We start from the raw sequence: 12,346 nt of genomic DNA, 5'->3' as shown, positions 1-12,346 counted from the left end.
AATGCATTGTGATGTAATGCTCAATTTTTTAATTCTAGTTAGGGAAATGAAATTTAGCTTTGATTATCCTGTCCTTGGTGTGTCCTCTACTGACCCTTTTAGCCTTGTATAACAGTGATTGAGGTGAGAGCATAAGCACAGAGGTTAGACAGTATAAATGTATCATGAAAAAGGACTAGCAAACTAAATATATTGAATGCGAATTAGGTTGAACACCAGTTGTTAAGTCCTAATTAACATATCAACATACAACCACTATATCACTAATAAAACAGGATGTATAAAAGGTTTATTCTACACAACCAAAGTGTTATAATACATTCATTGAATTAATTCTTTCAATAACAAGCATTATACAAAAACGGTCTAGTACAAACTTACTTGTTCGAGGGACTACACCGTCAAACTTACTTGTACTTAATTTAACTTAGCTGTATTATAGTGTATTATATTTTGATTTGCACATCTCTTATTTCTTACTAGAAATAATTGTCTCATTGCGGATGTATTTTATTATTTCTATTTCTATTCCTGTGTGCATTGACGTGATAGTGAGCAGCTGTAACGAAAGAATTTCCCCTCGGGGATCCATGAAGTATTTTTGATCTGATCTGATCTGAACTTAGGAATAACTGTCTGATTAGTAAGTATTCTGTAATCAGGGGAAGTTCTTGTGTTTTGAGGCCCTGTAGAGAAAAAGAAGAGGAACATGCATTTCTTGAAGAATTCAGTTAGATCTGCTTCTGCCTGTTATGCCCATGTGGCTGTAAGCTGTCACTGCTATGCCCTTTGAGTGACAGTAGTGGATCAGCTTCTCCTGGGTCAGGTACAGGTGGCTCTCAGTCTGGAGGAAGAATAAATGCTTTTATTTTCTTCTGTCTACATTATGTTGCGGAATGACTTGTTTTGTACCTGGTTGGTGGCAGGCTTGTATTTGAGGCCTGGCTTTTTGAGTATGGTTTTAATCTGTTCTTTGTTGAAGTTGGAGATGCTGATGGCCTTGACCAACCCACCATCTACCAGCTTTTCCATAGCCTGTGAGACACATCGCACACTGGTTTAGTGATGCATCTTGTTTTGCCGTCTATTTACGTGTCCATATTTAGTTTGATTTAAGCTGCCTGCAAGTCAGTTGGACTATCAGTGAGTCACTTAAAAAGTGTCCAAGAAGTTGCTGCCATCAGAAATGACCTGCCTGTGCTCATCCAAAGGAAAAAGCTCATCCCCTGGCTGCAGCTGCAAAAAAAATGTCAAAACATATTTATTATTTCTGATAAGAAGACTCATTAAGGAACTGTGTATGTGTCCACAATATACACAGTTTTGCTTGACTTTCCTAGTAGAGGTAGAAATTGGGGAGGAAATGTTAAGCAGGGAAACACGACAGTCTGAATTTCGAAAGGCCATCCCACGTAACTGTTGCATAATTCTCTAAAGTCAAGTTTGTTTAGACAGCTGAAATAGGCTAAAGGTTGAGCCTAACCAGAATCATTTACCAACAGACAGGCTTTTGTTTTAGTGGCCAGGACAGGACAGTGGTATCCACACTTTGGCTCCCATAGGAAAATGTTAAAAAAGTCCAGGTAGTCCAGTTTTAGGTCACTGAGCGTCTTCTCACAGGCTCCCCTCACCAGAGATGGGATGTGGAAGGTGCACCATAACTATGAAAAACAAACAGGGGTTTTTAATATACATACTGTACCTGTCAGAGTAATGTCAGTGTATAGTATATCATGTGGGTCTGATCAGCTGAGAGTGGGGCATGCTGGTAGTCTGGTGGTGAAACTGTAGTATTAGTAGGTGCCACAACCTGGCTCAAAAGTATGTTACAAAAGAGGGAGACCACACATAGTCTGTAAATAAGACTAGTTTTAATTAAATAGATTAAGTAAACAATACAATAAGGTGCGTCTGTCAGCAGATCAGTGTGTATGCAGTGTCTGTGTGAGTGGCAAGGAGTGTGTCCACCCATCACTTCCTGGATTAAGGGGGAAAACACAGCCAGCAAGGAAGAACAAGACGGGGTCGACCCTGAGGCCGTCAAAATGTGAATGTGACATGTCAGAAGACCCTGAAATAGATAGAAACACATGCACTAAAAAGTCAAAAGGTATTAACCTCAGGGTAAAACTGGGTCAAATGATTTGTAGTTTACCGCACCTCACTCGACAATGAATAGGTCCTCCCTCTTTGCCACTCCTTGTACAAATAGACACTATCGATGTGTCTGTAACCAGCACTTATTGCCACCTTAACAACCTCAGTGACCTTTCCTGGGTCTGCCTATAGAGGTAGGGTGATACAAAAACGAGTAAAATATGTGTCAGTGGCAGCTGTGGCAGTGATTGTCTTCTGTTTGTTGTTCTGGCCTCATTAGTGAATAGCTATGTTCTATTTAGAAAACATGAAATGATAAATGAATGTAAAGGCCATGTTGTCATTGCTGGTATCACCAGTTTGACTGCTATTAAAGGTAGGTCAGTGTGCCGTAAAATCTTAGTATTTAAACTCCTGGAAGAGATCATGTTCAGGTCAGTCAGTGAAATCAACCAGTTTATTGTATTGCAATTGCACTACTATAATAATGAATTCATAACATGAAAACATGGACAATACAGATAATACAGACCACAGAATCTATATATATATATATATATATATATATTTATGCGTGTGTGTAGAAGTATCAAACCCATACATCAATCTATTTTTGCAGTTCTAGCAGGATCAATCAAGCAGACTCTTACGTTTGTGGTCATGTACGTGTTTTTGCTGGGTCTCCAAAATCTGCATCTTGACCCAACAAAAACACTTGCAATTGCCAAACATGCCAGGTCCGACTTAATAACTGATCTCAGTTAGCCATAGTATGAATTGACAGAAGAGCGAAAAGCTGCTGCAGCTCAGCACACACTGATTGGATCATGAAACAAGCAAGTTGATTAGATACAGTAATGACAACTATCACAGCTTTCAGGCAAAGGTGAGGGTGGGAGCCCACGGCATTAAATCCACACACACTTACACCAGCGAAAATATACTCTTAGAATGCAGTGCTATATACACTGAATCATGTGCTTTTGAGATAAATAAATCAAGAGCAAATGTGAAAATGGAAATATTTCAAAAGCATGATGCGTGACATGTGACAGCTTATCTCTGAATGCAAATGCTCACATCCTCAGCTTTGCCTGAGGAAGACCATATCTTCAAAACTGGACAAAAGTTCTCATGGTGATCACCACTAGCATTGATGTAAATGACTTCATCTAGCCTGGATTAGCTGACCCTCAGCTGGGCCTGGTGTAGCCTCTATGACATCAGCATTTTTGCCATGTTTAAATACTTTTGCCAGCTTTGCCACTTTTAAAAACATGAACACGATCAGCTATCTTTTCTGTTTCTCTTGTTATAATTGCAGCCACTTGTCATTAAAAGTGTAGCATTGCAGCTTGGAAGGCCACATCTTCATCTTTGGATATTTAACTAAGTGTAGAATGTCACTGCCATGAAGGATACAAGGATTTTTATCAGACACTTATTAATCAGTAATAGTTATCCTTTAGCCTACCTAGCCACCACAACATTACATGTTCACGCGGTTTTTCAGCTTGAGAGGTTGAGAGGCTTGGCATGCTACTGTTCCTATATTTATGTGATTGCTTTAAGGCTTCCTCTTTGTCATGTGCTGTTCCTTCTAAGAATTAGCATGCAGCCTCTGACACGGGGGGGGGGTCAAAAAATGAAATGCTAAGAATGGCTGAGAGTGTAACTGAACTGATTAATTTGTGTCATTGTATTTACCCTTTAATATTGATATGGATGGTAATGGCAGAGCTCATAAAGTGGGCCACTACTGTGTGGTAGAAATTAAACACAATTTTTTAACAAATATTTATGTCTTTATCCAAATAAAGTTAAAATTCAAGCACAATTTTAGCACTTCAAATATACTTGTCATCACTTTTGAATTCAAATTTAGAGCAACCTTGTAAGTTATTACTTTCATCCTCTGTTTTTATCTTCTCTGAGTATGCTTGCCACCCAATGAAACATTTGCACATCTTCTGTTGCTGCTGTGTAATCAGGTCACATTTTTTCTCTCATTGATCTGATGAGGTTTACGTTTGAAACGTGAAAGAGGAAACACATCAAATGGCTTAATAACTTCTCTCTTTTGACTCTGCTTCCTGCAAGCAGATATAACTGTACACTCTATGTTGTAATATAACTCATCTAGATTCTAATTTTAAAACTATTATCTAACCCACAATGTCTCTGTTTTTGTGGCTTTCTTCTCCATTCCCTTTCACAGGCTGCTGTAAATTGATATCCTCAACCCTGCCTTCCTATCTTATGAAAGTACGCTCTCTAGTGGAGTTTAACTTGAACAACAGAGTTGGCTATACTGTATAGTAAGGATGGTGGGGGTCGAAACCTATTACAATATAATGCATTCCAATGAGTCCTACAAACTACAGCATCAGAAAAATAATATTCAGTATAATGTAGTCTGAAAAGCTTGATGGACACAGCTTGACCAAATGTAATGCACAGGAACTATAGTAACTGATCATCTTGTGCTACATTTGCATTAGTGTTCGGCCCAGAGGCAAGTGAATGTAACAATACAAACTGAAACAAATCATATTTATGATTAAGACCAATTACTTGAATGCATTTCTCACACTTTTCCTCCCCCAATACAAACACAGACATTTGCGCTTGTAACTTTTTATTCATTCTCCAAATATTTTGCAACCAATCAACATTCAAGCCACTCTCAGTGAACACACACACACGCACACACGCGCACACACACGCAAAGTGCTGATGTTAGACAATGACATTAACACAACACTGTCTATGAAAGATAGGCAACATGAAGAGCAAAGGTGCTAAATATTGCACATTATGATCAGTTCAGGAAACTTTTCAGACCATTCAGCTTCACTGGCAGATGACCCCAGGTTTTTGTAGCCATCCAAACAAATGGTTACAAATCAGCTGAGAGAACACAAACTTTGCCTGTGGCTAAGTATACCAGCATTTGTCATCGGACTGATGTTCATTTCCTACCCTGACTGAGTGAAGGCAAATGCAACGCTGTAGGAAGGAACTAAAACGAGGTAACAGTTGATAATGACCGACTTGCACACATCGCAGGATGTGAAGCTCCATTTTCACAGCAAAATTTGATGCACGTTCTATAAATCGCACATTTGTGAGACTTACTGTGTAATGTCTGCTAATTTTTAAGCTAATGACTAAAAACCAAGAGAGAAAATGTACACGTCCAGAGTACACTATGCTTAAATGAGCAAAGCCTGGTTTATATTGTAGAGAGAACAATAATAGTATGGCCTAAATAGCTGCAAAAGGAAGGTTTCACAATGTCACATCTGTGGTGTTTTAATAAATCTTATTGCCTCATTATGTTATTTTTTTTTAATTAACCTTAGGCCATACCTGAGTCTAACAGATTGTACCATCATAAAAAATTAACACAAGTAAACATAATGAACCTGGAAAGCTGAGTAATAAGGAGGTATTTGAATAAACCTAAGACTTATAACATGCTATGAGCAATAAGGTGAGTAAGTTATTGCTTGGAAGCAGCCGTTTATCAGGCCAGCTTGGATTTTTGTTCCTAGAGGAAATTACATAAAGAAAATTAAAAAAGCCACACAAAACTGTTCTCTATTCCACCAAGTGATAAATTAGCATTCAATTCCAAAACTACAACTAAAAACCCAGCAGTGTCCCCAGTGGCCGCATTCCTGTAGAAGGTCATTTTCTCGCTTGCCTCAGGAGCAGTCGGTGAAGGTGGTCACCATGTTCCCCCTACGCTGGGTCACTGTCCTGCAGTGCTGCTTTCCCGTGCCCTGGAATCTGCTCTCAGTCCTGGAGCTGTGCGTGTTAAAGGAGAACATCTTCTCCAAGTCCTCAAACATGTCATCAAAGAGTCCTCCACCAAAGCGCCCCTGCTGAAACTGTCCCCTGTGTCTGTTCATAGCATCCCGGTGGGCCTGGAAGTGGCTGTCAAAGTGTCTCTTTTGGTGGGCTTGATTTTGGGATTGGGAGTGGGAGTGAAAGTGGTGTTGGTGTTGGTGTTGGTGGTGTTGCTGACCAAAAGGGTCAAAGTCTTTGAACATGTCATCAAAGTTGAAGTTGAAGGACTGGTAGTGCTGGTTGAAGTTGTAGTCTCCTCCTCCACCTCCTCCTCCTCTATGGCCCCCCCCTGGTGACGGGCCATGCCCAAACTGGTCGTACTCTCGCCTCCTCTTATCATCTGATAGCGTCTCGTATGCTGGTAGAGACAAAGACACGTTACATCACTCACTGTGTTGGTTGCTAGGACGCTGCCACTCGAAAGTTTCTGAACATTTTTAGTTGAAGCTTGAGCAATGTAGTGGCTAGTTTGTTATCTATTTATTGTGAAACGAGAGAGAAATGTTTAAATTTATGTCCTGTTGAAGACGACCTACATATAATTTACTTACTAAATCTAGTTAGGTACCTGTAGTAGACAGCATATGTTGAAATTCATTAGTGTTTCCAATTTAACATACGGATAAATGGTTGACCTTTCCAAGGCAATTTTCTTATATATTATTAATCTTCTTAATAATGCCCATTAGAGAAAAGAGAATGTGCCAATAAATGTGTTCTTAAATGCTTTAAGCACTCAGCTGTCATCATGACAACATATGTCCCCTCAACAGAAACACCACAAGCTATTATTACTGTTAGGAATGTCTTTCAGGGAAGAAGTTAAAGACATTCCTCTTGAAGATCCACTGTATCACGAAAAACCTACACAAATATACAATATGTTACCTAACCTAACCATAGCCATTTCAAATGGCTATGGTGGCTATGTCACTGACATTTTTCAATTTACCTATACCTATTCTATACATACATTCTAATTTAAGGGTATTTTACAAGCAATTTATGTTTGGCATTGCTTGACGCAAAATTCCAAATAACTTCTGACTGGCAAATACAAAGGAGACCTGGTGTAAAAAAAAAAAAAGACTATTGAGTAGCTAGTTGGTAAAAAGTTAAGTATTTGCCTATTGCCCTAAATTATGGAATGGCATAGTGACTCATTTACCCTCTGCTATTTCTCTGAACTTGGCCTCGGCGTCTGGGCCCTTGTTTCGGTCAGGGTGGTACTTCAGGGCCAGTTTATGGAAGGCCTTCTTGATCTGGCGCTCAGTGGCATCTTTGGGCACCCCCAGTATGTCGTAGTAGTCTCTCTTGGCCAGGATGAACTCCGAGATCAGCAGAATATGCACTGCTAGCAGCAACACCGACTGCGCTGTAGTCATACTGCTGGTTTTGGCACCTTTGAGGCTGTGAAGACAGCAGTTTGACAGCTTTAACGACGTTTCACACACCCCTGAAACACATGAAGACTTTAAAAACGGTTTAAAAATTCGGATACTAACTAGTCAAAACCAGGTTATATGACGTCATTAACTAACGTTACTTTGCTAGCTAGTTTCAACAGCGTTAAAAAAATGACAACTCACTGTTTTAGTGGAATAAGGGAGAACCTTAAATCAGCTCTGCCTTCAAAAAAAGCTTGTCAATGATACTATGTTGTTTTGCTCTCAGTTGCAGATAAACCACCCACGACAAATAACGCTAATGCGAATTGGAAAAGACGGATTACCTGGAGACAAGTGACACACAGCCTGCGGATACTTCTATCAGCCGCCGACAGCTCCAGCTGATGCGAAACGAAAGCTAACGATGTTAGCTTTGTTGACGAGCTGCATTCCTGAGCTGTAACACCACGACTCGCAACGCTATTGGTCCATTTCTAAACACAGTGACTCAGATCGATGTGATTGGTGGAAAGAGTGCGCACGTGGAGAATTGATAGTCCGAAAAGAATACAAGCGAAGCAAGACGGTGAACTGACCGAACTGCGTAAACTTCCGTATTCGCTTCGCTTTGTTATTTTCGCATTATCGATTGAGGTGTGAGACCTAAACATATTTTCACCCCAGTAAATGGTATTATTTAGTTTATGTTTGTACTATTCGGAATTATTTATGCATAAAATATCCCGTGAGGAGACCGAAAACATGTACGTAATCTTGTTTTATTTAATTTCCTCCACGTAGTTGTGCAAACGTTTACAATCCTAGATTGTACGGTAACTATCTTGGTAATTAACGGCGTAAACGTCATCTCCGCTATGAGGAGTACAACCCGGAAGTGACAGTTTACGAGCTGCCCTGTGTTTTCAAACATTTTTGCCACACACGTACCTAAAGCGTAAACGTAAAGCGTTTTAATGTATTTTCACTGCAGATATGCCACGGTACTGTGCTGTGAAAGTTTGCAGAAACCGCGGGGGAACTGCTTCTAGAAAAGACAACAAGAGAATTAGCTTCTATCCGTACGTTTTCTGTTTTCTTTCTGCTGTGTCTCTGAGTTGAAATAGTTACAAGTGCCTCTTTTCTGTTATCCTTAGCCCCTTTAGTCAAAGATAATATTGACTATAGAGCCATTGATAAGGTAAAGATAATGTGTCAGTAGTGTATAATGTAAGTCATGGTTACCTGCTTGTAATGGTACAAGTGGAGACTGAGAGACTGGAGTAGATGTGGAGTAATAATAACGTTAGATATAATGCAACGTTCAAGTGACACTGATACTCCACTACTAAAACCTTGAATAGTTTCAGTTTCAAACCAGCCCTTTAGCTTACGTTTGCCTCTCATTCCCCAAAGGTTTCCCTTGCAAGATAAGCCCAGGCTTCAGAAATGGGTGGACAACATGAAGCGGGAGGAGTGGACCCCGAGTCGACATCAGTACCTGTGCAGCGAGCATTTCACGGAGGACTGCTTCGATATTCGATGGGGCATCCGCTACCTGAAGAACACAGCCATCCCGACCGTTTTCCCTTCCGCTGAGGATGTATGTATCTGTCTTGTTTCCCTGTCTCAGCATCCATCACAGTTCCGACATGAAGTAGGCCTAAGGGCTTGCCGCACATCACAAACGTAGCTATGGACGAACTTATTGGTATTTATGTAAACATTTTCTGCAAGAGGAAGAGCGCAAGTAGAATGCCAACAAGAGGAAGAGCACACTTTCACTTGCAGAAAATACCATCAAGTTTTGGATTCATCAGAAGTTTTTGGTGTACAACAAGCCTGTTCTATATATTTTTTATTTGTTTGCATTGCCTGTGATTGGCCAGCATGCATCTGAATTATACTCCTCTGCAGGGAATTTCTTATTTCTTGTCCATCACAGTTCCATGTAGCTTGTTACAGTATTGCACTTTGCTGACTTTGCATAATCCCATTTAATGTAGACTAATTTTCTTCTATTTCAGGATGGTGAGAAAAAATTGACTGCCTTTAAAAGAAGCCCCGAGGCCAAACCCAGGACTTTAGACATTGACACTGAGCCTGCAGGATTTGACTCTTCTCTCAGTAAAAGGCCTCTCATTTTGAGCAGAACATGCAAAAAGGTCCAGTCAAGTACAACAAACAACATTGTCGCAGAACACACAGAGATTATGTTTGAACCCCCTCTGGTGTCTGACACTGGCGTCCCCTGTCACTCAAATCTCTCAGAGATACAGCCTGCTGCTTGTGAGATACCAGGTGACAGTGGAATTCCGACAGCTTCCTGCCTCGCGCCCCATTCTGAAGAGCAGGCTGACTCGACCGTGACCGTGTTGTGCTGTGAGGGCCCTTTCTCCAATGGAGAGGCAAATGTGAATGCAGCTGCCATCCAAGCGGCACTGGGCCGGACTTTTACCTTTGTCCCTGTGGAAATGGTGGAGGACGAACCCATGGGCTTCTTTTTGGAGGAGAGGGGACCCGACGAGGGAGAGCACATTTCTGTTTACGAGCACTCGTACTGCAGACCGGACACGGACAGAGATCAGCTTTGGAGTAAGATCTTGACTTTGCATGCAAAGATCTTGGAACTGGATCGCAGGGAGGAGAGCACTGTGGCCAAAATCCGAGCTCTGGAGACTGAGATCGCCCTCCTGAAGAGAGATGGTGCTGTTTTTAAAGAGAAGCAGAAAGTTTTAGAAGATTATATATCATCTGTGTTGCTCTGATTCTGCAAGTGATTACAAGCTACAGTATGAACATGAAATGAGATTGTGGATGTGCATTTATTTTAATTGTTACCACTGAGGTACTGATATGTTGCACATGCTCCCATACATAAAGCACAACAGCACTAATTGTGACTTATAAAACTTTGTAGGTGCTCTCATATTTCCATATCACAATTGTATATCTGTTTTTGTCCACATGGTGGCACTGTATGACCATCTTTACAGGAAGTGTTTCAAAGCTAAACTGAGGCATTGCTTTTCAGCGGCTCTTTGCTATGAGTTACTGATACACATTTACATCCAAATCAGTATTTCATGATTCATGATCTCAGATGTGCTCAGTACCGTCTGGTCTGTGTTTGACAATTGCCTTTGTTACAGTTTCTTGGTCCATCGTAACATACCATCATTTCATGGTGTTATGTGATGTTTCGTTGGTGTCATGAGTTCATTCATTTGGTTTTCATAATTCTTCTTCTTTCTGCTTTATTTACATTTGAATAGCACTTAAGGTACTTTTTATGATTCATGGTGACTAAGAAGGGTTCAGAAATGCAGCAGGGCACTTTGACATGACAAGCTTTGCATTGACACATGCTGCCTTGTCCTTCAAACTGCACTTTTACTTTTCATTTACGCGTTCGGCCCTCTTACCACCAGACCACCCTGCTGTACTTTTGTATTTTATTTTTTAAATACCTTGATATACAACTGGCAAAATGATTTCCTTTTAAGCTCTGGTATTTATTTGACTGGAACAGCAACTTCTTGCTGAGTTAATGCACATCAGATCAATTCTTTTGACTATGTTCAAACAACAGCATTCACACATGTAATGACACGGACTTCAGTGTCTTGGAATCACTAGCAATTATGTCCATGTGATCAGAGGCTCATTTTATTTCTGCGCTGTGCATGATTGCCAGTAGCACCCTGTGCAATCTCCTGTAAGTCCATAATATTCTGCTTTACAGAAAAATCAGCGATGGATTTACCTTGAAGGAGAATAAAGTGTACTGTAAATGTGTTTCCCATCGCATGTGCTGCTCGGGGCGCTGTGTTTGTGTTGGTGATTGTTTTAAACCCCAAAATGACATGAACATATACCAGCAGGAGGATTTATCTCCCACTTTTACACCCTTGGGCCCTGGATTAGTCAACATAATATTTTGGCCAAATGAGTTACCTAATCCTATTTGAAGCAGTTTGCCAGAATGAACTGCGCCATAGGCTGTCTCTGCACTGTAGCAGGCCTGGTCACAGAATCTGTGACAGTGTGGAGTGGATTGTGACCATGTTAATAAAACATTGTATTTTTGACCCAAGCCTGTGATGAAATGTCTTGTTGTCTGTCAACAACAAGAGGAACTGCTGTATACATTCAGACTAGCATGAAGAAAAAACACTTGTAGTGCTTTTAACTGAGTATATAATTACACTGCATTACATCAAGACTTTAATTAGGCTACAAAGGCATGATGTATGTATACAACCAGCTGTGTGTGTGTGTGAGAGAGAGAGAGAGCCAGGGCAGAGGCTGAATTGGTTTTTGAATTAGTTAGAAAAATTACACATGTTAAAGGATTTGTGAAGTGCAATTTCAAAAATTTTCAAAAACAGTATACAGATGTTCAGGTCTATTGCACATTTCTGTATTCGGCCACAATGAGCTCATGCTCTGTAAGTATTCAAATGTATTATTTAGTACTGTAATATAGGCTAATGTTAAATATATCCATGTTTTGTCTTCGAACTAGCTGTGCAAATGATCAGCATCTCTTCGTCGCAGTTGATCCCAATAATGTCATTAAATTGTTGCATCTAATTTTCCAATGTTAGTCTTGAAGGAGCAACTGAGTCAAGAACAGCTGAATTCATGGTGAAAACATACCATTACAGAGTAGAATAGGCTACTTCACTGATATTATTAGGGGCAATTATAATAATTGCACCAGGAGTTGCCATAAAAGCTCTGATTGAGATTGTGGATGCAGAGAAAGAAATGTAAGAGCACAAAGAATAAGCAGTAAAATATCGTCTTCAACTGAATACAGCCGTCTTACTGCCACACACACAAAAAACGTCATCTTAACATTGCTTAAAACCACTTTGTCGAGTGTGTGGCCCATCAGATGCGAACACCATGCACTTCAGAATTCAGAAAGGGTCTTTTAGATATAACCTGAAAATCAAAAGGAAGGGTGTTAATAATAGGCTGATCAGGTAGAAATGATCAAA

At 40.2% G+C, this 12,346-nt stretch overlaps 2 protein-coding genes across 6 annotated transcripts; one reads left to right on the top strand and one right to left on the bottom strand.

Annotated features, from left to right (window-relative positions):
- Positions 1-4,718: 4,718 nt before the first annotated feature.
- LOC122871100 (dnaJ homolog subfamily B member 9-like) lies at positions 4,719-7,833 on the bottom strand. 3 transcript variants are annotated; one of them, XM_044185728.1, is made up of 3 exons: positions 7,685-7,833; positions 7,121-7,362; positions 4,719-6,310 (listed from the first exon to the last, which is right to left on the bottom strand). In XM_044185728.1, the coding sequence occupies exons 2-3, from the start codon at positions 7,335-7,337 to the stop codon at positions 5,808-5,810; spliced, it is 720 nt and encodes a 239-aa protein (XP_044041663.1). In that variant the 5' UTR covers positions 7,338-7,362; positions 7,685-7,833; the 3' UTR covers positions 4,719-5,807. The 3 variants fall into 3 exon arrangements, with proteins under 3 accessions (XP_044041663.1, XP_044041665.1, XP_044041664.1); XM_044185730.1 differs by having other exon boundaries at positions 7,121-7,408; positions 7,685-7,795; XM_044185729.1 differs by lacking the exon at positions 7,685-7,833 and adding an exon at positions 7,542-7,678.
- A 55-nt stretch (positions 7,834-7,888) lies between these two features.
- Positions 7,889-11,433, top strand: LOC122871098 (THAP domain-containing protein 5-like). Of its 3 annotated transcripts, XM_044185724.1 has the most exons (4): positions 7,956-8,104; positions 8,332-8,419; positions 8,754-8,940; positions 9,365-11,433. In XM_044185724.1, exons 2-4 carry the CDS (start codon positions 8,334-8,336, stop codon positions 10,103-10,105), a joined length of 1,014 nt encoding a protein of 337 aa, XP_044041659.1. In that variant the 5' UTR covers positions 7,956-8,104; positions 8,332-8,333; the 3' UTR covers positions 10,106-11,433. The 3 variants fall into 3 exon arrangements, with proteins under 3 accessions (XP_044041660.1, XP_044041659.1, XP_044041658.1); XM_044185725.1 differs by lacking the exon at positions 8,332-8,419 and having other exon boundaries at positions 7,889-8,104; XM_044185723.1 differs by lacking the exon at positions 7,956-8,104 and having other exon boundaries at positions 8,134-8,419.
- The last annotated feature ends 913 nt before the right edge of the window (positions 11,434-12,346 follow it).

The sequence above is a fragment of the Siniperca chuatsi genome, linkage group LG23 (assembly GCF_020085105.1).
Source record: "Siniperca chuatsi isolate FFG_IHB_CAS linkage group LG23, ASM2008510v1, whole genome shotgun sequence".
NCBI classification, from domain to species: domain Eukaryota; kingdom Metazoa; phylum Chordata; class Actinopteri; order Centrarchiformes; family Sinipercidae; genus Siniperca; species Siniperca chuatsi.
This window is presented reverse-complemented; position numbering and strand designations above follow the sequence as displayed.